This window comes from Diuraphis noxia, unplaced genomic scaffold (genome assembly GCF_037042655.1).
Source record: "Diuraphis noxia isolate RWA-SAM2 unplaced genomic scaffold, SU_Dnox_SAM2 contig0003, whole genome shotgun sequence".
NCBI lineage: Eukaryota > Metazoa > Arthropoda > Insecta > Hemiptera > Aphididae > Diuraphis > Diuraphis noxia.
In genome coordinates, this window is record NW_028301713.1 from 35221079 (window position 1) to 35247360 (window position 26282).

The window sequence follows — 26282 nt, forward strand, 5'->3', positions numbered from 1 at the left end:
TTGAATTTTGCGAATATTTTGGTTTAAAATAATTATGGTTTTGCATATTAAAACTTAAAAGGTTGATTAAATAAACAAGTTAGGATAGCTTACTCTGCGAGTGCTAGTACCCCAATAAAAAAAAATTATATAATAAAACTTCTTTAATTGAAAAGAATAATTACTTAAAAATTATTATGTGTAAGATTTGCACCACCAGACAGTAACAGGTCGCTGGCCAGTAGATTCTACTTTGTCAACGAGTATACATCCTGCTTGGCTAAACATTACTTAAGTCAGTGGTCTCAAATATAAACAATTAGTTCTTCAAATATTTTTTTTTAAATAAAAATTAATAAATGTTTTCCTTATCTATTTTGTTTATTTTAGATTTAGTATTAATATTAAGATAAGTAAAAAATTAAATTAAAAAAGGTGTTTTGCCCTCAAACCTTTGACATATAAATTTATGTTCTGTCAGTAATTTGTTTTAGACTACCGATATAGGTAGTATGTCAAAGAAAGTGTGATTTCACTAGATTAAATTTCAATTTACTTAAAATAATATGTAAGAAAAAATGGATTTTATTATATTAATATTTAAGAAATGTAACATCTTAAGAATTCTTACGTTATAATTTTACGTTATGTTTGTATGTCATATGCGTAGAACTTATACATCAGAAAAATGTTAAAAGTTTATAATCTTAAAATTGTTTAACTTACATAATGATAAAAAAAAATATAGAAAGACAAAAAAAATTATGAGGCTTCTGTTGTAGGGATAGGACTTGAAGGAGGGGATGGACTGTCTATTTCAATTACTACTCCTTGCTCAGAACTAGTTACAGCTTGTTGCGGCTGTACTTGAGCTTGTGGTTTCAAATCAACTACAGCAATTGGTTGTATAGCATCAGCAGCTTGTGCCTCATTTTCCTGTTTATCTTTTTCTTTTGGTGGTTCTACTTCATCGTCACTTAATGTCAAATCAACAAAGTTTAAGTTTTCGGATTCTTGGCTTTTAGCAATTACAGGGTTAAGTTCTGCTTTTTGATCATCAGATTTTTCATCGTCACTATCTAAATCCACAGAATCAATAGGTTTTAATTTTTTATCAGGAGTACTATTTGAAGCTTTTGTCTCTTTAGTTTCTTCATAAACTATCCATGTGCCATCAGCCAAAATTTCAATTTCCTTACTGCAGTCCTTAAGTGTTGGACTTGAAACTACTTCCAAAAAATAATTTTCTATTTGGATGTCATCATACAAACAAGGTTTATTACATGTTGGGCACATCCATGTTGGCTTTTTTTCATTCATTAAAATAAATGTACTAACATCAAAACATTGTAAATGATCACAATGGATAGATTTTGCCGGTATCTTCATTCTCATTTTACCCAATGGACACACCAAAGAAAATCGATAAGATGTAGTGGCCAAATCTGGATCAACATCTGCCAACTTTTTAATTATATAGTTTTTGGTCTCTTCTGAACTCCTACCTCCTTTATCTTGAAGTCTTTTTATCAACGTTTCTGAAGTTAATTTTTTTACAAGATTCAAACACATAATATAGTTTTTTCCATCAGGAGTCCAATTTACATAAATTGAGTTGGGAACGATTGGAGCAAGTTTCATAAGTTGTGTGCAATTGATAGGTCTTGGCGTTCGTCTGGATTCAGCTCCTGGACGAGTATTAGGAGCAGTAGGTGGCAATGGACATGCTTTTATACCAACTCGAATGTGTAATCCAAGAGGCATAAAATCTGTTACTTCATTACTTATAGGTTCCACTAACTGACTAATTCGAATCTGGAACTGATAAATATACTCATTTTTTCCTGGGCTAATATCACGATTCATGGTAACAAGATTGACGTCATCAGTAGCTAAAAAAAATTTGAATGATGATTCTTTCATACCTGAAATAAAATAAATATCTATCATGAAAGAATTGTTCATATATGAAACGTCAGGAGTTACATATTTTATGAAATTGAGACAATAGAAAAAATATATACTAATCATGTATTTCTATGCATTGAGCGTAAAATCGTTTTTACATTTACTTATTTTATCTATAAGATTATAACCAAAAAATCTGGTTGAGAGATAAAACATCTTTAGTCAATGACTTGTGTTGATTTTACACTCAATGATATCTTCTGATTTATATACTCATATTTGATTTGATTTTCAAGACATAATTTGAAGGTAAATGCCTATTGTATATTATTAACAAATCAATCAATCGGATTCAAAAAATAATGTAATATAATCTGAATGTAGTATAGGTAATTAGTAGGGGCTCTGAAAATGATGCAGATTGCATTTTTTTTTTTTTTTTGGAACGTTTTAGACAATGCACTCCTAGCCACAAATCTGTTTCATTAGCATATGAATCTGAATAACTAATTTCTATTTTACATTTTTTGGCGTTTATTACTTTTTACTGATATCACACTAGTTCAGTTCTTATCGTAATTTGTAAGCTTTGATAAATTTATAAAAAAAATATAACGTAATTTTTTTAATTCATTTTTAAGGACATTTTTGTCATATTTTGAGTAATTCGAAGCTTTGATAAATTTATATAGAATTTTAAAGTAAAATAAAATAAAACATTTAAAAAATGTATTTTTATTAGGTAATTTAAAATTAATATTTGAAATTTTTTTAGGTCAATTTTGCCATATTTTTTTTATTGTTTTTAAGGTCATCAACTTCCGAGCCCTAGTAATTAGGTATACAAGGTGTTCACGAGGATTTACTCATTGCAATATCATTTGAGATAATCAATATATCATAAATCTGATTTACACTTTTTATTAGACTCACATAGACAAGGGCTACATGTATTTTATTTCTTGGTAAAAGTTTTAAAAAAAATATCATTTTTTAATTTAAAAAAAAATAAAGATACATTTTATATAGTTTATTTTGTTAAAAATTTTGACTTTTCAACATTTTATTTTATTTAATCACATGATATTTAATAATTATTTTAGTTTATAGATAAAACGGCAAAAACTGGTTTTTACGCGAGCACAAATCTCCCTCTATGGCTAATGGGTATGTCCTCACGGGATACTAAGTATTATTATGGCACTAAAAAAAATATTCTATACATATTTCAGTTTACCAATAATTTACTTGTTTGTTACACAGCAATATTTCAAGTAAATTATTTTTTAAGTGATATAATTTTATTTTGACAATGGGAAATAAATGTTCGTCAATGAACATCAGTTCGTAAGAGAGGTATCAGAAATGAATCAGATTAATATGTAAGAAATGTAATTAAAACTGCTAGAATTGAAGGTAAGAAGTATACCAATTAAATCTTACATTGAGGATCTTCCAAAATATATAATCAATTTCATTTTGGAATGAAATTTTGAATTGGCGAACTATAAAAAATAATAATTTACTAGAAGTTATATAGAAGTCATAATGTTTTGAAAATTAATAATAAGCACAAATTATTTTTTTTTAACACAAAAATTATGTATAGTTAGAATATATTCTGTTTTAATAAGTATTTATTCTTAAATTAATTTGGTTTTCAAAATTATTTATATTATACAGTTTTTATCAACTATTCAAATTAAAACAATCGACTTTAGACATTTTTGCAATTATCAATTCAAAAATAATTTAATTAAAAAGACAAATAATATACTGTTACCTCTAGGAAAGTTTTGTAATGTACATCTGTCAGTACCAGCTAGGAAAGTTGGCTTAATGATCTCGCTAATAATCTCATAGAATGGCAACTTTTTGAACTTGATTTGGGCTACAATTTCAGGAGATGGAATGTATAGATTGTTTCCACCTGATGGTCCTTTCATATTATCATACCCCAATCCATCTTGTGACACAGCATTCATTTGTTGATTTGAGGATAAATGTGATGATGCTATAGAACGAGATCCAGAAGGCTGATAACTACCAGATATATATTGAATGTTATTGTTAGCCATAGTATTTGCTCCAACGGGATTACCATAAATGCTTCTTTGAATTTGAGGCATAACCTGTGGTAATCCAGCTCTGGTCATATGCATTGACTGTTGAGGATATTGTGGCGGTTGGTACATTCTTTGTTGTGGGTTCTGTATCTGCCCCATGTTCATCATTTGCCTTTGTTGGGTTGATAATAAACTACGCATCATAATATCATTATTATGAGGCAAATCTGATTGCATGGAACGATAAATTTCATATATTTTTGCTACATATGCTGCATGGTTAAAGCCAGTTGGTCTAGTTCTTAACAATTCAAGTGCCCGATCTTTTAATTCAGATTTTCGTCCTGCTTTATTTCGACCGAAAGCTCCCAATAGTGCTTGCAAGTCATTGGTCCGGAAGCTAGCCAGCATATTTCTATAACCTTCATCATGGTTGGTCATCATAGTCACTAAAAAAATAAAATAATAATACAATAAATAAATAGTTTATTATTGAATAAATAAAATATATAGGTAGTTGTAACTATCCATGGTTAAAAATAAATATATATTATTATCTTTAAAATAGAACATTAAGATCGCCACCTCGGTCACCACACACTGCAGCGGTAGTTGTGGTGGTGGCGGTTATGGCAAAATGAAGCCGGACTCAATTTTACCGCCACCGCCAAGACAAAAGAATTTTACCACCACCGCTGCAATGTGTGGCAACTTTTAACCTTTTTAGAATCATAATTTTTTTTTTTTTAAACTATAATTTATACAATCTATACAAACAAAAAATTTTAAATAAGCATAATGGATTTTAACTTTAAATGCAGTGGCTTTAGTGAAAAACCAACAAGCGAAGGTACATTGACGTGAATTAACAATTATTTAGATATTCATGTTTGTTTATTTAGGTCACGGGTACATTGTCAATTGAGTCTTCTGGGAGGGTTTCCGGGGATGGAAATTGATAGTAAATTATTGACAGGGGGGTTAGCGTAATTTTGAAGGTAATTTCTAAATTTTAAGTAGTACAACTTGGTTGTTTCACTGACTTTAGGAATGTGAAGAATTGTATAAAGAGGACGATTTGAGACATAAGGAAGAGCATTAGTTATGAGTCTTAGGATTTTTGATTGGAATACTTGAATTTTTCTCTTATTTGATATTTTGGCAGTGCCCCAGAGCTGTATACAGTACAGCCAGATGGGTTTTAGAAGATTATTGATGAGAATTTTTATTTTGAGGACTTGCTGAGAATGAGTCTAAGTGAGTAGAAACATTGGTTTAATTTTATGATAGACTCATGATAAATTTAAACTGTAGTAACAAGATAACCTAACTTGATAAAAATCTTGCAGTAACGAATGACAAACATTTGAAAGCTCATCCAATGAAATTATAGTCAATCTTTATTAAAGGTTACTAGATAGATTCACAACGACCAACCTAGATTATTTAATGATTTTCACAACTTCCTTCTTTTAAGTTTGTATAGAGGGACACCACAATCAAAAAAAAAATGAATTAACTAATGGTTTGTCAGGGTGTCTCATGATGATCTGACATATGGAATAACTTTTGTTGTTCTCAATATTAAAAATGTTTTATATATATACATAAATCATAGACACCTGCACTAAATTTTTAATACTGAAAATAAAAACATAAAAATGTATACATTTTTTTTTTGGATAAATTCAAAAAAGCCTATTTGTAAATCTAATTATAAGAACAATTTCAATGGTAAAAAGATTTATCTAAGTCAAGTAGTTTATTTTTCAAAATTCAATATTTTTTTGAATAAATTAATTTAGAGCATAATAACTTCTTTTTAAATATGATTTTTGAGAATTTGCTAATATGAGTATAATATTTTTTAAATTATTTACTTATCATAATAATATTAACAATTTTTGTCTTGCATTTAATTAGCATACATTTTTGTCAGATCTTTCTGAGACACCTGTATATAAAAAAATAGATTGTATTAGTTTTCTATGCATTAAAAGTACATTAATATTTATAACTGAATTGAAATTATTGCAGATCAGGGGTCAGAAATCTTTTTAATATCAAGGACCAAAAACCAAAAAGTTTTTCAAGAGCCATATTATGAGTATATTTTATACAATTTTCTATTAGAGCAACAAGTACTTATACAAAACTAGATGGTGTAAAAAAAAAGGGGTCCAATGTCCCTACTTCATATTTCCAGCTATTTACATATCGCTTGTTTGCTACAATATCGACATAACACAAAAATCGTCATTTTTGAGTTGTTTGCAAATAATAATAATTTTGGTGTTTTTCTTTATGCTGCAAGAATGACATAAGTGAACATACATAAATTAGCCGCTAGATGGCAGTTGTGACGTTATTGCGTTATCATTATTTATATTTATTTATATTATTTCAAATTCATTTTGTGTAAAATCATGTTTTTCGTGTTATGTCGATGTTGTAGCAAACAAGCGATATATAGTCTACTCTATGTAATAAATAAAAATACAAGCTGATCCCGTGAACTTCATTGCCCATTAAATGCACTAAATCTATATGACTCAAGCTTTGTTCAATTTTTTATTTAATAATCGGTGTATAGTGTTCAAAACTTATCTTAACTTTTCCGTTACCTGGATGGAATAAAAATTCTGATTCGCGGAAGTATAATACTATCAGGAAGGCAATCTACCTGTGGTAGATCGCGGACCTCGTGCTGTTTGTACGCAAGTATTAAAGTTATATCAAGTTTGTCATTTTTACTTAATTTTACTAACAATGGACACCCCCTATGTGGTATGATTGCGGGCCCTCACAGGTATATTGGGCTCATGTGTACAACAGTGTAATGATTAGTGGTTGTGAATGGTGATTGGCAGTGTTGAGTAAATTACTTTTAAAAAGTAATAAAGTTACTTTACTCGTTACTTAGAGAGAAATGTAATAAAGTTACTTTATTCGTTACTTAAAGAGAAATGTAATAAAGTTACTTTACTCGTTACTTAGAGAGAAATGTAATAGTTACTTTATTCGTTACTCTAATAAAATTACTTTACTTTTAAAATTGAAAAGTAACTCATTACTTTCTCATTTCGTAAAAAAAAATATTTTTTTTTATATTTCATAACAATATTATCATTATGCCTCTCAATAATGTTATTAGAAATACATTACCTATAGTAAATAGATATAATTTGAAAAAGAAATCAATATACTACAATTAATATAATACAATATTATTATTTTATATTTATTTATGATTTAAATTAACTTTACACAATAGTGTATCTTCAAAGTTTTTGTAACTCATAAGCGACCTTTTTTTAGATCAAATGTCCCCTGAAACACAAAATAATCACTCTACAGAAGCACTGGATGGTAAAGCTGTGTTGTATTTAATAAAAATATTCTTTACCAATGTCATTGAATTCAAAATTGTGAGATCAGCTGTATAAGGAGCTTTAATAAATATATATAGTATATCACTATACTGCATTGGTAAACATAATAATACCTGCATTATAGACATATTTTTTTTTCAATTCGCAAAAGGTAGGTACTTAATAATTTGAAACTGTAACGCGTTATTCAACAGAAATTACTTATCAAAAGTAAATTCCATTACATTTTCGTTACTTGGAAATAATTCTAATGAAATTACTTAACGCGTTACAATCAAAGTAAGGCCGTTACTGTAACGCGTTACTTTCGTTACGTTACTACCCAACACTGGTGATTGGAAGTTGTCATAAAGAAACTTATACTGTATAATGATATTCGCGGAATTTTAGGGCCTCTACCTAAGATCGTCCGGGCCGATTTCTTACCCCAGTCCGCCTCTGAATTTAATATTATCAATTAATACAAAATCCTTGATTATGCTAGCAGTATATTTTTTACATATAAATAGATAGCTGAATTACCCGGCGTTGTCCTGGGAAAAAGTAGTGATTTATACTATAAGTAATGCCGCTTTCTTTCGTCGAATTTTTCATTTTGATAATTCTAATACGCATGTGCAGATGACAACTCTCTGTCAGATGCATATGAAAATTTAGCTAACGCATGTGCATTTAAATAAAAATACGACGAAAGAAAGCGGTGAATACAACATAATATCTAAATTGAAATAGTCTGACGACTAATAAAACTCATACCTCGCGTTTTATACTAAACTTAAAAAAAACTAGGTACCTTTTTTGAACAGTAATTTTTATTATTTTGGAAAAATGCTACAAACTCACTGCGATGCCGTGGAACACGTGGTTGAACTAAATTTTCGTAAAAGGAAAATCGTGAATATTATTAATAATTAACACTACTAATACCTTAGAACATATACTATGGAATATGAATAGTCTTGCGCATAATTGCTATAGGACCGAATTACGCCTAAGCCTGACGCCTAACATCATCCCCACCACCTTCAAAATTTCACGATACACGACACAAATGCGCATGCCCATAAGTTTTGGGCATGCGCATTTGTGTCGAGTATAGTTCTGAGCATGCGTATTTGCTTCGTGTACAGTTCTGGGCATGCGCATTCGTGTCGTGTATCCTGATATACAGAGTGATTCTTTTATCAAACAACACTCATTATTTAAAAAAGTATTTACTTTTTTCAAAATATTTTTTTACATGGTTTCAAATTGTTAAAAAACCAACGTTTTTATTAAAACATTATATTTTTAAATATTTTTTATCCTAATAATTTTTTAAGTTTTTACTTTTTTGAATGACAACATAGAGTCTAATTTCATATTCCAAAGCAGTTTTCTAAGTATTTTGATTCATAAAAATCGAATTTGAGGCTAGTAGTTTATGAGTTATAAGTATTTAAAGTTTAGATTGGCAGAGTGCGGAGTGGTACGGGATTACCCCGCAAAATGTTTGTCCACTACTCCGCTTGTCAAAACTTTAAATACATATAACTCATAAACTACTCGTCCTAAATTCGATTTTTATGAATCAAAATACTTAGAAAAATATTCTGCTTTGGAATATGAAATTAAAACTCTGTTGTCATTCAAAAAAGTAAAAAACTTTCAAAAATGATAAGGATAAAAAATATTTAAAAATATAATTTTTTAATAAAAGCGTTGGTTTTTTAACAACTTGAAACTATGTAAAAAAATATTTTGAAAAAAGTCAATACTTTTTTAAATAATGAGTGTTTTATGATAAAAGAATCACCCTGTATTTATGTTGGTGGGGATGATGTTGGACACAATTCGGTATACGCATAGTTCCATCCGGCAACCATATTCCATAATATATGATCTAACACTAATACTTTTGGTAATAGATATATTATTATTATTTATATTATCATTATTGTTATTAATATTGTTACTTTCGCTATTAATATTGCAGTTATCTGGCGAGCCATTGTTATTTTGACTTAATCTGAGTAAACGTTGACGTTTTATTCTATTTGATGAACGACCTAAATTCATTTTTCTTTTCATTGTGATAAATTGCTTTGTAGGTCAGAATATATCTATTGAATAAACAACGACAAAAAAATCAACAAATATCACTGGAATTGAATCAAAATAAGTCAAAAATGATGGAAATACAATCTTAAAATTAAAAGAAACGAAAAAAATGTAAAAATTAAACTCTACTACTTATTATTAGTACTATTTAAATGCAGGCATCATGAATATTCGACAATACATCGATGCACAAACATTGGGTAGCGTTCCGACTTTTACGCGGCTTCAGTTAAAAATTTAAAATGTCGGTCGATCCGTCCTAGGTAGCCGTGGAATGCATTCACCGCGCACAACGCCCATTGTCGTCGGTGGCGACTGACGACGTCGTTGTTTTTGTTGCTTTACGAGTGGGGGAAACCCGAGCATCATGTTCATAACCGACGGTCGGAGACGTTACGTTGGGTGGTCAGGGAGGATCACATTGTAGTGATTGTGGAAATGTGAAAACCCAGAGTGATTGCCATGTTGCCAAATCTACGTAAGAGGCCATTATTTATAATAATTGATAACTCCTTTGTTTATTATGTTAGATAATCGATCAAATACCATAAATCTTCTACACACCAAGATCTTCAATTTAAAAAAATAATCATAACGATCGGTTCAGTAGTTTCCGAGAACATAGGCCTCAAAGGTTTTCATTTTCACATTTATATAATAAAGAAGAAAGATTGTGTCACAGTGTTATTTATTGAACTTGCATTCTATAGTTCACGGTCAACTAGGTACCAGACGAACCAAGCTAGGGTAGGGTGCGACGAACTTTGTAATTGTAGGAGAGAAAGCATTTCGTGGAAATCATTAACATTAGGGAAACACGAAATCATGTGGTCATACGACTATAAAAGATCATTGATAGGGGTACACAAGATGTAGGGTTATACATCAATACAAAAGTTCCAAGAACCGATGTTGTAATGTAATATCATCAGAGGCGTCATTTGGGGGGTGGCAGGGTGTGCGGTTGCACCCCTTACTTTTAGAATGTCACAATTGGCCTGCGCCTTGCTGAAGCTTAAGATAATGCACGAGCCACGAATGCACAATTATTTATATGATTAAAATCAAATAGTAATAACCGGTCTATAATTGTATGGAAAAAATTGAATGCAGGATAATATACATATACGTATGTATATCTATTTTTATATGGCCTGGTGAAATTTCAAAATGGCCTGCTTGAAACTTCGCACACCCGAAAAAAAACCTGAAATGATGCCCCTGAATATCATAATATATATTTTTACATAATAATAATATAAATTATCGAGGTCTGCAGCTGCATGAGATGCACATTTGGCTTGTTCGTGGGTGAGTAACATTTCCGTCAGTCTAGATAATTATACCACATCCGTGAGAACAGCGACAAGAGCAAGTAGACTATGGTGAGTAGAGGGTAGTACTATATAAGAGACCCCGAAACGGCCTGTATTCAGACGCGACTTGACCAGACTAGCCAGAGCACCTTCACGCCAGTCTGTTCTTTAATTAATTAAATTGGACTTAGAAAAATTCTCATAAAATAATATTCTGAACTTAGAAAATATTCGAGTCAAACCAAATTTATTCTAGTCATTCAGAATACTTAACTTGTTAAATAAAATTCAGCTTTCATGTTTATAAATAAATATATGTTTTGTCAAAATAAATAACCAATCAGTCTAAGAAGAATTCAACGTTGTTTAAATTAACTCAAGAGTCACCTTCCAACATCATCCTTGACTACTGATACCTGCAGGCGACGTGATCACTACAAACTACTCCGAAACGGCTTGACCAATTTTCATCAAATTTTCTGTGTATATTTGGTAGGTCTGAGAATATGTTTTAGGTTAATTTATAAAGGGAATTGATCACTCTCGGGAGGTGCTCAAACAGGAATTTTGGGATTTACAATAGAAATTTTTGTTTATCTGGTTGTCATGGGTTTTTAAACTATAATAACATTATAGGTTGCCATTGGATAAAAAATAAAAAATTGTTGCTATTGATCATAGGAAAAATAATTAGTTTTTAAAATAAGCTGAGTAGTACTAATAGCCCCATAACTAAGAATTTCCTACCAGGATGGTTGAATTGCACTAACTGCTACGAGTTACATCACAAAAGATTTGAATAATCACATTCTTTGAAAGGATTGTCATATTTTAAGGGCAAAGTGTACGGGGTCAGCTAGATTTAGGATAGAATTTTTTTTTAATAATGATTGCTATGGGTTATAGGATTTGAGAATAATATATATATATATATTTTTTAATTTGAATAGGTATATTATATTTGTTTGTGTCACTAAAAATGCCAGTAAGACACCAGAGTGCCAATTTTTATCACAGAACAATTTCAGATACAAACATGAGAACTATGAGAGGCAAAAAATAGATGAACAAATCCAATCCGATAATATGAAATTTTGTGTGAGTATGGCGCAATTGCGTGAATCTTAATCACAAGTGGCACGAGCTGAACTCAATGAACAACAAAGATTGGAGCAAACACAAGCGCATCGATTCGTAGTAGACACTTTGAAAGTAGAGATTGGTGCTATGGACAATGAATGTTCGCAATGTGATTCGCTTAAATTCAAAAATGAGCCAGCCTGTATGTGTTGAGAGTCAGAAAAAGTGCAACTACTGGCAATTGAAACACCACCTGAACCATTGAACGGTTTATTTAACAGTACAAATCCAGATTCTATGCTGTTTCTGAAGTCAATTCGAATATTCAATTCATGTTTCCAAATTACATTGTTTGGAGCAACAGAAATACAGAAATAGTTAAAAAATAATGCTAAAAATTGTCAACAATTAAATTCAACATTCAAAATCAAAGGCCAAATGTATCACAAAGTGGGCTCATTGTTACCAATGCCAAACGAACCACAACATTTTTTAAAAATGTAGGTACTTTATGAGCAGTGAGGACTCCAAAAGTGCACTCGCTAATCATGGATGCACATTATAGATACAATAACTTTTAATTCATCTTTTGCCAGACGCCATTGTTGGTGAACTGGATGCTTTATTAAATGAGCATAATGAATTGTTGAAATTATTTAATTATACAAATTACACAGTGACAATCACACTATTGACATCAATCCAGATAATATTTGAAATTTTATAAGATAACAAAAGTATAATGAATTCAAAAAAATGAATATTATTAGTATTTTGTTATTGTTTCCAGTGCTCTATTGACCATTCTTCTTTCAGTCATATATCAGTAAAACACATCACAATTATAATAATTCAGTTATTTTTCATTTGACTACTAATTTATTCGTTAGAAATAATTTATTTGGCAAACTAATGTTTGTGGGTCAGCTATTATATATTACAAAAACTATTCTCATAAAAATGAATATATCTTACTCCTATTTGAGTTAACAGAAATGTTTAACTTGCTAGATATTATGTTATGAAAATATGAATTGAGAATTAAGTGAAAGATCATCAAAATTTATTTTTCTATCATCTTTGGTCTAATTAATAAGGTAAGTTGCTAATTTTTGGATTTTTTGAAGCTTCTATAAATTTTGGAAACAATTCTTTTAAGTATAATGGTCCGCTCAAATTGCTACAGTTAAGAACAGCTGAACACTGTATCGCATTGTATTGTATTGTATCTATTGTATTAATATTTTTATTTTTAAGGTGAAGCAACCATAATTAGTTATGTGTTAAGTATGTGTATGTATTAGCGTTTTTATTGAACATTAATAAACGATGGCAGCAGAGGAGTAGTAGTGTTCATACAGATCCTCCTCTGCTGTCGGTTTAAACGGGGAAAAAAAAGTACAGCTGAACACAAATTACCTTGGTGTCATCGTCTAGACAAAATAATTTTAGAGTGAGAGACCTTTACATCAGATGTAAATAAGAGCAACAAGTTTTTCAAACACTCTTAGATTAAAAGACTTACAACACATTTAAAAAGAAAAAAAAACAATTTAAGAAAATTAACTCTCCTAGTGTGCTTGATTCCTAATTTCTAAATGTAGGTATTTTAATACACATAACACAATAACTGAGTGTCCCATGAGGATTTACCCATTGGTCATCTTTTGAAATAATGGTGATATTGAAATTCTGGTTAGGTAATAAAACTCACAGTGATAAGAACTTTAATTGTTTCATATTTTAATGTTTTGGTAAAAAGTTAAAAAATATATTTTTACATTAAATTATTTCCAAAAAAATTAAAGATAGCCATTTTGTAGAGTTCTTTTTGTATTTTTCTGAAAATATTGATGTTTCATAATTTTATTTTCATTAATTTCCTGATTTTTAATATTTTTTTTTAGTTTCGAGAAAAATTGCGAATTATTTAACACCATAATGTTAACAAACATATGACCCGCTGCACGGCACATTCTCATACAGCCGGCCGAATACTCTCTGTGTTCCTGATCGTTATAAATTTATAACCATATTTTATTTCATTAAAACTAGAAAAAAATATCAAAAATCAGGAAATTAATGGAAATAAAATTTTGAAACGTCAATATTTTCAAAAAAATAAACACTACAAAATGGCTATCTTTCTTTGGAAATAATTAAATAAAAAAATACCTATATTTTGTAATTTTTTTACAAAAAATTAAAATTAATTTTAAAATGAAATAATTGTACTTCTTATCCCTGTGAATCTTATTATAAAACTAGAATGTTGATATTTCTATTATTTCGTGAGATATCTCAATGGATAAATCCTCGCGGGACACCCTGTATACTATAGTTTCCATATACAATTACGAGTACTAACTTATTCTCCCAAGCCTGTCGTCACGTTTTTGTCCCTACATATTTTGAAGTCACTTCTTTGAAATCTTCTTCTCTATTATATTTTTTAAAATTTTTTCTTCTTTTCTTCTAACTGAATAGTTGATAAATAAGAGTTTGAATTGAATTAATGTTTGGTTTAATCGAAACTATTACTGACTATTTTCAGAGTTGGATTTTGCAAAATTAATTTTGCAAATTAACATTTTAATCTGTACCTAAGTATATTGAACAACAAACGCCAGAGATTTTATTAGTAATTTATGAATACAAATTATTCTGGTAGTCGCACAACCTATTGTCATATTCATTTAAAATAAAAATGTGACCAGTAGAGCACAATATACAACAATAGGTAGTATTGTATAATGGACAATAAATAACCATCTTAATATTACCAATTTTAACTACTTATATATCAGTAACTAACAGACAAGACACAACACTGATATAAGGTGTTCTATACTGATGAAAAATTTAAAACTAAGCATTGTAACTAAACTGCCAATATAATACTAACATCCTTATGACTCCAAGAGTTATATTAAAATATTTAGAAATTATTAAACAACAATTACCTGTAATTACCTTTTTTTTTTTTTAATTGAACTGTATGTCAAAATTAATTTGAACAATCAATACGGATGTGGTTGTCGTTGGTATCTTAACAGGAAAGAACCGACAACCATGTGTCCACGCCACTTCACTTCAGAAGAAAACTTTTAGTTTAGTGCAGCACTATGAGACATAAAAAGTGGAGTACGGAAAACGGTTATAAGTGAACGTGAAAATCACGAATCACGAATAACAAACAAAAACTATTAACCGATGACCAAAAGTCATAGGTGGCAGGTGCCAAGAAATGGAATGGAAATGACGCCTAGTCGATGAACGTTATTACATGTTATAATATGAATATGAAAAATTGAAAAATGAATGAAATTATGCCATCTTCGATAATACCATTTATTAATGATTATAAACTTGAAGTCTATGGAGGTAGACGCTAAGTGGCAGTGTAGCCCCTCGCCCCATGAAACGTGAAGAGTAAACTCGAATAATTCCGCGCTCGAACGATCGCGCGCACCAATCGAGAATCGACGGCAGCAGGCTTTCGCCCTAACACCAGGCACCACGGTAATATATAACCGTGGCCAGTGCACGCACTGTTGATCGGTTCGCTCCGTCGAGACATATTCTCCGGTAAGTTCTCCACATTCGACACTCCACACTTCCACAGTTAGTATTTAGTAGTCCACACTCCACACTCAAGTCTCAAATGTCTCAATCTCAAATACAACTCTATTTACCACTGTACCAACTAAAAGCATGAGGTAAATCAGCAACACCCTGATACGCATATTCGCCATATTATGGCTTTTCTACAAATGGCAAAATCGCAAAATCATACAACACTGATAATAAATAAATGATAGTAACAACGGAGAAAAGCAATATGGCTACCTGCGCAGAAAGTAACACATGAAAAAAGGTGGGGATGCGCAAACGAGATTCAAATTAGTACTGTTGCTGACATACCTCTTTTATTTATCATGCAAAATAGTTCGACAACAACGACCGCAGCGCAACCGGACTTACAGCAGCCGCCTTCAACGCCACCACCAACTACATTACTGGCTTACTGCAACAGTGCAACGGGAGCGAGTGGCCATTAGCCGAGTTCTTGCACCGATCTGAACGTGCGGCCATTTTGATCGCCGTTTTACCAGTGCGTGTGCCTTCCAGCGCGCGACGCATTCCGTCTCCGAGGGTTGCCGCTGACTATCGTCATCGGGCGGTCCCACAACAACGCCGTCTCTCCGTGACTAATGTTTTAGCCCTAGCCCTATCTCGAGTGTGAGCAGCGGGCCTCCAGTGCCCTATTCTCCGCCGCCGCCAAATCTGTCAGTGTCCTGCCAGACCACGGTTAATCAGACACCGTCAAGAATCGTACTCAAGAGGTGAGAGAACCGGCGTCCGTGCTTGCACTGGACTTATTTTTAAAAACATTTTATGATAAAATATTAAGAGGTAAACGACGACGACGCGATCATACACCGGCAATCGTGTCTGTATACACCGTGCTCGTGGCACGCACGATTCGCCGCCAGTTGTCGTCGTTTTGCGTCTTGCGTGTATGTTTTGTCATTTCGTTATCGTTGTTATTAATTATTATGTCGACTTGTGCTTATGTCGACGGTTGTAATAATTATAATAATAATATGATGTCGAAATATATATCATAATAATTTATTATGAACCTTAATATTAACGATAATAATATGAATAATTTATTTGTGCATTTTATCTTCTTCTTTCTTCAAATAGTTTTCAGCGAAAAAAAAGTATTTTTAAATCGACGACTTTTAAACTTAATTCAAGCCGAGAGTACATTTAGATATACCGGATATCCGTTTTTATTTTTTACTTAAATCAGTTAGTTTGTGTCGTGAAAGTCTTGTCGATCGTGTGTTGCTCTATCTTCCGTATAATTATTCCAAGTATTAAAGTTATGTATTTATCGACAAAAAGTGTGTTCCCGTTATATATTTCGGCACCTCGATATGCTCGCTGCAATGGAAGGTAAGATCTACCAGAAAACAGCGATCTTTGGGCGGGCTGGGCTTTTACAGGATATATGGTCGTTTTACTGTTATAATACCCATAAATTTCATCATTTTATTTGTTTGATTTGAACCTTTTTAAATGTTTTGTTACAAAGAATTCATATGAGTTCAGGATTATATTTTTAGACAAATTTCACCTATTTATGCTTCTTATCCTGAGCTTAATAACATTAAACATTTTAAATATGGGATTTTCTAATGAAAATTATGTATGCTTAGGAGTCTATTTAACGTGCATCAATGGAATCAGACAATTCCACAAATTCTGATGACTCTCAATCAAACAACTCAAGTCGATCTGCATCACCAGACAATGTTACTAGAGAACAATCTGTCAGCGGTTCGCCTTCAGCATCCAGTCATAATTCAGCCCCACAGAGCCCTGACAATAATTCGTCTGGATCTCAAAGCATAGATAATGGAGTGCAAAGTCCAGAACAGGACAATGATGATGAAGATGATGATGATCCTCAGTCACCTGATAGTTCATCATCTAAATCTAAAAGTCCTGTTGTTGAACCTTGTAGCCCTGAACATCAACAAAATGATGAGCCACAAAGTCCGAGTTCAGAATCTAGTTCATCAAGTCATGTATCTTCTACAGCTTGTTCTCCAGACAGAAATAGCCATTCTCGACCGTCATCCAAAGTTTCATCAAGAAGCAATGAATCCGATAAGGAAACAAAGGAACCTCACGATAATTATTTGTCGGATGTTTCTGATGAAGACTCAATGGATGATATAAATGATGATAATGCTTCCCAAGTAAAAAAATTATTTACACAATTTAATTAAAGTGGTAAATAGTATTATGTCTTTTTTTTTTTGACAGAAAAGTGATAATGACGCTCCTTCTCCTTCAAAAGAAATCATTATTCCAGTTAATGGTCATAACAATGTAGATGTTAAGACTGAGCCTAATGTTGTTAATGATCCTGAAGAACCTTTAGATTTTGAAGCTGAAGATGGTGAAGATGTTGAATGCGATGAGCCAAAGCCAGTTAAAGACGAGACTGAGGTTGAAGAAGAAAAAGAACCTGAGGAACTTGAAGAAGGTGAAGTTTCTGATGAAGGTGAACATCGGCCAGAAGAGACAGAACCTAGGCCGATATGTCGGTTTTACTCGAGAGGACAATGCACATGGGGTGCAAGCTGTCGGTGAGTAATAGCTAGTAAAATTGTTTTAATGTATAAATGAATTCATCAAAAATGGTTTTCTAGATTTTTGCACCCAGGCGTTGCGGATAAAGGCAATTATTCAATGTTTGAAATGGTACGTCCAGTACCACCACCTGGTGGCCTACCGTCATTTTATCCAAATGATTCTTATCGAACGCATGAAAGACCTCTGGTAAATATTGTTATTAGTTAATCTTTTTTAAACTATAATATCAACATAAGGGAGTTATATTGATTAGATTCCTGGAGGTCCGATCGCACCAATAAAAAAAGATGATATACCTCCTGTAGAAACTGCTTGGGAAAGAGGATTACGTCAAGCTAAAGAGGTTAAAAGCATATTTATATCTAATATAAAACAGTAAAATAATTCTTAATTAATTTTTTATAAATTTTTGTGTTACATATTAGATACTTAAAAAGTCTAATAAAAAGAAAGAAACTGATATAGATTTTGAAGAAAAAAAAATGAACTTAACATCAAATCAAGAAGAAGTAGAAAAAGAAAATGATTACTATGCGCAGCGTCCAACTAGTCCAACGGCTTCACCTGCACTAAGCCCTCCTATTGAAAGATTGTTAGTACACTAAAGGAAAAATGTGATTCAACAAGTTATTAGATTTTAATTTATTGTTTTTATAGTAAACCAGATTTAGAAGCTCGGCATCATAGAGGTCCTCTTCCAGATGCCTATGTGGATGAATTTATGCCACCACAAGTAGATTTTTACCATCACCGACCAGAATTTTGGCCTCCTCATCATGGTCGTCCTTTACCACATTTTCCTCCTGGACATCCAATAGATTTTCATGCCCCTCCACGAAGAAATCCATATTATCCTTATCCACCCCCTGAACCTTATTATCATCCAGGTTTGAAACCTCATCACCGAGGCTTGCCTCCTAAGTATCCCCCTAATAGAGAAGTTATTATGCAGCGTTCTGAAAAATCGTACAGGTATGATATTGAATTTTTAGATTTTTCATTAATTGCTATTTAAATTCAATATTATATTTATTAATTGTAGCCCACAACCTTCTGGTCATCGTAATAGGAGAGATAGGTCATCAAGTCGACCACGAAGAGGAGATGATTGGTCTGATCCATGGATGAGATCTAAATCACCTGGTGGTGGCCGACCTAAACTTAGAGGAAGAAAGAAGTCTTATTCTTCTCATTCTTCGTTCTCATCATCTAGGTACTAAATAATTTTATCTATTAAATTACATCTTAAATATCGGTTATGTTTACAGATCCAGTAGTAGTTCAAGCAACTCAAGTTATACCTCACGTAGTCATTCAAGAGGTAGATCTAACTCAATTACAAAAAATAGGAAGAAAGCACCTCCAATGTCATTTAAAACATCTCCTGGTCGTAAATCAAATAGAAAACCAGGTAATTATTACTTAGTTTATTCTGTAAAGAGGATTAAATTTGCTTAAATTCTGACGAATTAAAAATTTGTATTGAAATAGTGTCACTGGATCCCCTCTTTTATCAGCCTACATGCCTTGTACATAATATTCTAAAATTTACTTATTGTATCAATTGAAATAAAAAAATATATATACATAGTTAAAATCTGACTTAGTAGATATATACATCTTAAATACAGTATATACTCAGTGCTCGACTTGGGGGGGGACGCAGGGGAACGGAGTACCCTAACTAATTATTCAGAAATTTCAGCGTACCCCTACTTTTATTTTTAAGGGTAAAGCATGGGACGCTAAATCATGCCATCATTGCCATCATTCTAAATTTTTAATTTTTATCAAAATGTACGTGTTAAGTGATAACATATATAAATAAATAGTTTTTTTTTTGTTTTTTTTTCAATTGTTCTTGAGTTTGTTATATTTGATTTTAAAAGTTAAAAATATAATATTTACATAATTTTTTTTTTTTAATTTAATGATTCATAAATATTTCCTATATGATTCAAAAAGGTGTATAAGGGGGTGTGGTGGCATAGCCCCCACGGCTTTGTAACGTTTGACAAGTGGTGGGGATGCTCTTTTTTTTAAAGTTAACAGAGTCTCCCTACTTTAATTTTGTCAAGTCGAGCACTGTATATACTGTTTATAAGACTCACATTGTAACCAGCACTAATTGAATCTTATAGGTTTAATGAGAAAAAACCAACAAACTTATAATAAATTACATATTAACTAATTTTGGTACTTTTACTAATTGGATAATATTAAATTTTATTAAAAAAAAATACAATACATACATCCACAATCATAGTTGCGATAAACATGCTATAAAATTTGTTATACATATGTGGCAGTGGTCTTCAGTCTATTTGATTTGCGACCTACTGTTTTTGTAAAAAAATTTGTGACCTTTATCTGTCATGTAAGAGAAAAAGGCTTTAGTAGCTAGTTTCGAGTTATTTCCCATGTTTAATTAGTTCAATTATTTGATTTTCTATGTTTATAGGTCGGTATTTTAATTGTCATTGTATATTTACTTTATTATTGGTTATTCAATTTATTTATTACTTATTCAAATTCATGATTTTATAATCTTGTGGATCTATATTTATAGCTTATGTGACCCAAATTTGAGTTGTGATCCGTCGCTTTAAAATCACTGACATAATTATTAATTAGAGATCAGTAATAAGTATTTACCAACAGAAAAGTTTATTATTATTACTGTTTATGTTCTATGATTTTTCTTACAAAATTTAAGTCCTATAGCCAAAGTGGTGAGTCTTATAACTACATTTTTTAATGTATTTGGACTCGTTTAAAACATTCCATGCAATTTTAACTTTAATAAGCAATTAAACCTTTGATCTGCGAGTTAAGCAGCATTCACTATATAAGTCTATGTATTGTAGGTATATATTTCAGATATTGATATTGTTGACTGATGTCTTAGTATGAATTAAGTTTACAGAAAATAATTATTGTTAATTTGTTAAAGTGTTTATTTAAACATATATTATTCTTTAGATTTATCAAATAATTACTTATTTATATCATACCTTTTGGAATAACAAGTGAAGTTTATCTAAAGTTAATAAAAAACCAAAAGATAATCTTCCAAAAATAAATATTGATTACTATCTGCATATTTATTGAAAATAATAAAATAAATATTATGTTATATAAAATTTTTAAATATATCACTAATTATTACATATTTTTAGAGAGAAATCCTTCTCCAGATACATTTGACAAAAAACCAATGAGTCGATCAATGAATCCTCCAGTACCAACTAATAGATGGTCTGTTTCTCCTACAAATACACCAGCTTCTATGCAACTTGTACAAAGGTAAGTCTAAGTTTATTTTTATTGATATTATTGGTGTTAAAATATACTATTTTTTTATAACAAATATTTTTAGAGCTAGACAAATGCCAATGCCACCTAGGTTTGCAGTAAATAAACCAAGCGGAGCCAAGTCTCCAGCTACTACTCATACCTCTTCATCTTCATCAAGCAGTGACTCGGCCTCTGGATCAGGTTCTTCAGAATCTTCTGATTCAAGTGGTTCAGAATCTTCATCTGAAGGAGGAAGTCCAAAACATAAAAAACTAGGATTATCTCCCAACAAGTTGCTTAAAAAAAAAGTATGCATAACAAATATTCAAGTTAATTTTTATTATTTATATAATAACCAATTTTGTTTAGATGGAAAAAGCACAAATGAAATTAAATAAAAAGAAAATGGGAGCTCCGATTCTTCCTCCAGTTAAAAAAGGTTAAATTTATAAAATATATATTAATAGTTTACATTCAATAGTATTTAATATTTATAACATGCATCATAATACACTTATTTTAATTTTTATAGAAAAATCAATCTCCCAGGGGAAAAAGAGATCCTTGGAATCTGATAATGATGATACCAAAAGTTCTCCTCCAAGAGTAAGTGCTACCATGTTATATATAATAGAGTAGTGAGAACATATATATATTATTTATATTACCTATGCTTATTGATATTTATATTTAAATAAAAGAAATACTAAATATTTAAATTCTTAAATGTTCATAACTGGCTCTAAATTTTAAGTGTCAATTTACGTTTACATTGCAATATTTCAAACAGTTATTGACGTTCAGACACTTTCTTGCTGATAGTTGATTTTCATTAAGTATTAAAAATAAAATTTGGATTTTAAAACAGTCAATAGGTTGCTTTGTAAATATTTTAAACAAATTCCTTTTAATTTCCCCATGAACCTTTTTAATATTTTTATCATTAAGTTTCATATTAGGGCAATATATTTACTATCAACATGAAACTGATTCTGTTAAGAGGACGCCACACCCGCATGTGTTGTCTTCGTCTTTCAAGTGCGAAACATGGCAAATTTTATGCTCAGCAGTTCCAATTTAGCTCCGTTAGTTTACAACTTAGAGTAAATTGATCTCTTATAAGAATTAAAGGTAACATTATTATCTAGGTTTTCACAGAGGCTTTTTATTATATTTCAATTTTAAAGCAACTTATGAGTATTTTTAAAACTGAATTGCTTGAATATCTTAAAATACTCATAACTCGCTTCAAAATTGAAATATAATAAAACGCCTCTGTGAAAACCTAGATACTAATGTTATCTTTAATTCTTATAAGAGATCAATTTACTCTAAGTTGTAAAATAACGGAGCTAAATTGGAACTGCTGAGCATAAAATTTGCCATGTTACGCACTTGAAAGACGAAGACAACACATGCGGGTGTGGCGTCCTCTTAACCCAATTCTTTATGTTAGTTATTTGAAAGATGGAGTTAATACTTAAGAGTTTAGCATCCATTTTAAGTCTAAATAGTGATTGTTTTAGTGCACTTCTGCATAGTGTTGAACTGTTTTCTCGTGACTGGTCTCTACTAATTCCATTTAGTGTTGTGTTATTTACTTTTTAAATGATCTGGAAATATAATCTACGAAAAAATGTGAAACAAATATAGCATTATTCTTATGAATTTTAAAAATTAAACATTTTTATACAATTATGCACTTTTATTTAATACATTTTTGATTTTCGTCAGTTATTCTTACAAATTGTAATAGTTTCAAATTAAATGGCAGTATGTTTTTTTTCACATTTCTGCATACTTGATGATTATTGCATAATTATGTATGTTTTGATAAATTGTATTATTTATTATTGAAGTGAATAATATGAACTGTGTAGTATGGCAGTGATTCTCAAGCTTTTTTGGTTCACGGCACTTCATTATATATCACAAATTTTCACGGCACACTCAACACGAATGTAATGAAATAAATTACTGTTTTCAATATTTTTACCAGCATAATTACAAATATCAGTAACTTCTCGCGGCACATCTAGTCGATCTCTCGGCACACCGGTTGAGAACCACTGGTGTATGGTACTCAAAATTGACAGAAAGTGTGATATAATATTTTCTTAAGAATAAAATGCTTATGATTTATGTTGTCTAGTAACAACCTATCATTTTCAGTGGTTGTATATTATGTACATATTTTTAGAGTCATACGCTAACCTATTTAAATACCTAATATAAATTATATTATGCTAACTATAGAGTTCAGTTCTATTAAATTAATTTTTATAAATTGTATGTGAAAAGTAAGATGTATATAATGTTTACTTTACTCTTACTTTTTTTTCTATTTTTCATTCCAATGCCACTCCCTGAGTACCATAATGGTACCATTCTAGGCCGCTTGTCAAAGGGTTAAGCCATTTTACTAAAAATATATTTTTTCACAATAAACACCTAATTAAGCTATTATACTTATTTTATACATATTTTTTATGACTAGTTTAATTGTATATTATGTTACTTTTTTATGCATATAAATGTGTACTCAGGGGGGCATAGTGTCCAAGCTTTTTAAGGCATTGGCTGCGACTTGCACTGTCGCTGGTTCGAACCTCAGTCACATGCGGCACCTCTCTTCAGGCAGTCACGGTGTCTGAAGAGATACGCCGCCAATCCCCACCCGGGTATGACAGAAATGTACCTACGGGTACCCGTTAGAAATTCTGTCAAACGCTCAAGTGTTTCAAAAAACCTACAGTCCTAAAATCTAACTGTATCGATCAACCTACAGCTAATGGCCTCAGTTGCTGAAGCCTAAATAAATTTAAAAAATGTGTAATCAATTAATAATTATTATATATTGAATTAAAAATATATTTGTTTACAGAAGAAAGGAGGAGCAGCACCATCTAGACGAGAAGAGTTATTAAAACAACTGAAGGCCGTAGAAGATGCCATTGCCCGGAAAAAGTCCAAAGTAGCATTGTAAATAATTTAATTTATTTAAATGATATTAAATCTCGACTTAATAGTTGATAATTCTATATTATGTATATAGTTTTAAGTACATTAGTATTTTAACATTAAATGATTTTTATCTCATATACATATAATTTTAAAAACAAAATATTTTAATCTTAAATTATATTGTATGTGAGATTGTCAATTTTTTTATATATAAATATATATGACAATATTAATGATATGATTAAAAAATTTTTTAAAGAATTAATGATTTGTGCGTTTTAAGTCGAGCTTACATTCCAAATGCACTTCTTCGTGTTAATGATTTGAATTCAATCAGAAAATCAAAGTTTGAAATATTTTTAATCCTAAAATTAGAATATATTCTCGACTTAATGTAATATGTTTATCTTAAATGTATTTTGTTTTATAATGTTATTGTTGGTCTTATATTGACAAATTGAAATGTTGAATTATTTAATTGTACAACATAACTGTTAAGTGATGAAACTGAAATATATCTTATAATTTATAATATTGTGTAGCAAAAAAAAAAAAAAAAAAGAGTATTTGAGGAACTTGTCATCAATTTTCAGAGATATATTTTGTTTTGTTACAAATTGAATGCTAGTCCAGCCCATATGGTTACTGTCTGCGTAATTGATAGAAATATTTTTCTAGAAAGTTCTTTTTCACTATATAATTAAAATAATATTATATTATTTATATTATGAAGAATTATTGATGGTGACTTTGTTACCTAATTCCGTTTTTTTATATTCGTTTCAAAGTTAGGTTATAAACAACAGTAATGTAAATTGAGTGGCCTGTGCACAACACTGCAAAATCATAATTCAACAAAATGTATATCCCTTCCTCTAGTGGTTGTTGCTAGAGCTTAATAGAGGAATAAACATTAATTTTAAAAACACTTGTGGGCTTTAAACGTTTTTTTATTTAATATACTAATTGTCATAATGATAATCATTAAATTTATTAACATAAAAAACGGGGATAAGTGAGTAACGTTCTGTTTTATATTATGTGTCTTGAGAGTCCCCGTAATAGATTGGGTATGTAAAATCATTGTATACATAAAATGATTCTGAACGAAGATGGTCTGTCAGCCTATAATATTGAGAAGTAGATATATTTTATAATAGTATTGTGATTAATGTAATTTATTTTACTTTTAGGCTTATGCATATACATTTGTGCACTAGAGTTAATTTAATTTTTGCAATAGAGTCGTTGAGTGTATCACTTAAAGATGTTGCAATTTCTAGAGAATCAGAGACACTCCGAGGAAATTAGGAAACTGGCCTTTTTAGATTTTAATGAAATTATTTTTCATTCAAATGGAATTTTGTTTGGATGATTGTTTAGATTACATTTTATTCGGCTGATTTTTACACAACTTTAAAATTATTTGAAAACGCCATTATTTGAGTAAAACATTATTCGACTAAATATCAAACATAGTTGTTCGAATAATCTTCATTTACCCATTTCATTTGAGAAAACATGGTTAGTAATTTTACAAAATACACATATTATTTAAAACAGTAATTGACATTGTATTTAAAGTTACACGATCGTAAATCTTATTTTATTAAGAATAAATGTAAAAATATTATAAATATATATTAATAGAACTATAAAAGAAAGGAAAGAATTTGATGTGAAGTTGACCATTTACCTAGCATTGAGTAAGGGCCAGGGCCAGCTTTAGATATGATCGATGTGTGCGCCGGCACTGAGGCGCCAAAATCAAGAGGGGGCGTGGTTACCTGCTTGTGTGTTTAAAAAGAGGTTGAAGGCGCCGAAATAATACTTGCACTGGACGCTGAATAAGCTAGAACCGGCCCTGGTACTGAGACTGAACTTTTTACTAGGAACAATATAATAATGTCATAAATATTATATTTTCATACTACTGTGGTACAGGTACACACTACATACATGATACATGTAAACTTACTAGAAGAATTGTAATAGAATTTATT

General features: G+C 30.6%; 2 protein-coding genes and 1 pseudogene across 8 annotated transcripts; 2 read left to right on the plus strand and 1 right to left on the minus strand.

Annotated features, from left to right (window-relative positions):
• Positions 1–548: 548 nt before the first annotated feature.
• LOC107165078 (E3 SUMO-protein ligase PIAS2-like) lies at positions 549–15206 on the minus strand. Of its 5 annotated transcripts, XM_015513141.2 has the most exons (5): positions 14815–15206; positions 9301–9447; positions 8189–8215; positions 3671–4402; positions 549–1904 (listed from the first exon to the last, which is right to left on the minus strand). In XM_015513141.2, exons 2-5 carry the CDS (start codon positions 9413–9415, stop codon positions 742–744), a joined length of 2037 nt encoding a protein of 678 aa, XP_015368627.2. In that variant the 5' UTR covers positions 9416–9447; positions 14815–15206; the 3' UTR covers positions 549–741. The 5 variants fall into 5 exon arrangements, with proteins under 5 accessions (XP_015368627.2, XP_089080191.1, XP_015368631.2 ...); XM_089224065.1 differs by lacking the exon at positions 8189–8215; XM_015513145.2 differs by lacking the exons at positions 8189–8215; positions 9301–9447 and having other exon boundaries at positions 14815–15205.
• On the plus strand, positions 11741–12558 carry LOC149057273 (uncharacterized; annotated as a pseudogene).
• A 247-nt stretch (positions 15207–15453) lies between the features above and the next one.
• LOC107165077 (uncharacterized) lies at positions 15454–24544 on the plus strand. 3 transcript variants are annotated; one of them, XM_089224064.1, is made up of 16 exons: positions 15454–15718; positions 15791–16187; positions 16555–16809; positions 17073–17618; positions 17686–18011; positions 18075–18204; positions 18272–18361; positions 18444–18610; positions 18676–18990; positions 19061–19231; positions 19287–19429; positions 21198–21324; positions 21398–21623; positions 21685–21754; positions 21848–21921; positions 24200–24544. In XM_089224064.1, the coding sequence occupies exons 4-16, from the start codon at positions 17094–17096 to the stop codon at positions 24299–24301; spliced, it is 2466 nt and encodes an 821-aa protein (XP_089080190.1). In that variant the 5' UTR covers positions 15454–15718; positions 15791–16187; positions 16555–16809; positions 17073–17093; the 3' UTR covers positions 24302–24544. The 3 variants fall into 3 exon arrangements, with proteins under 3 accessions (XP_089080190.1, XP_015368625.1, XP_089080189.1); XM_015513139.2 differs by lacking the exon at positions 16555–16809; XM_089224063.1 differs by lacking the exon at positions 16555–16809 and having other exon boundaries at positions 15454–16187.
• Positions 24545–26282: the final 1738 nt, after the last annotated feature.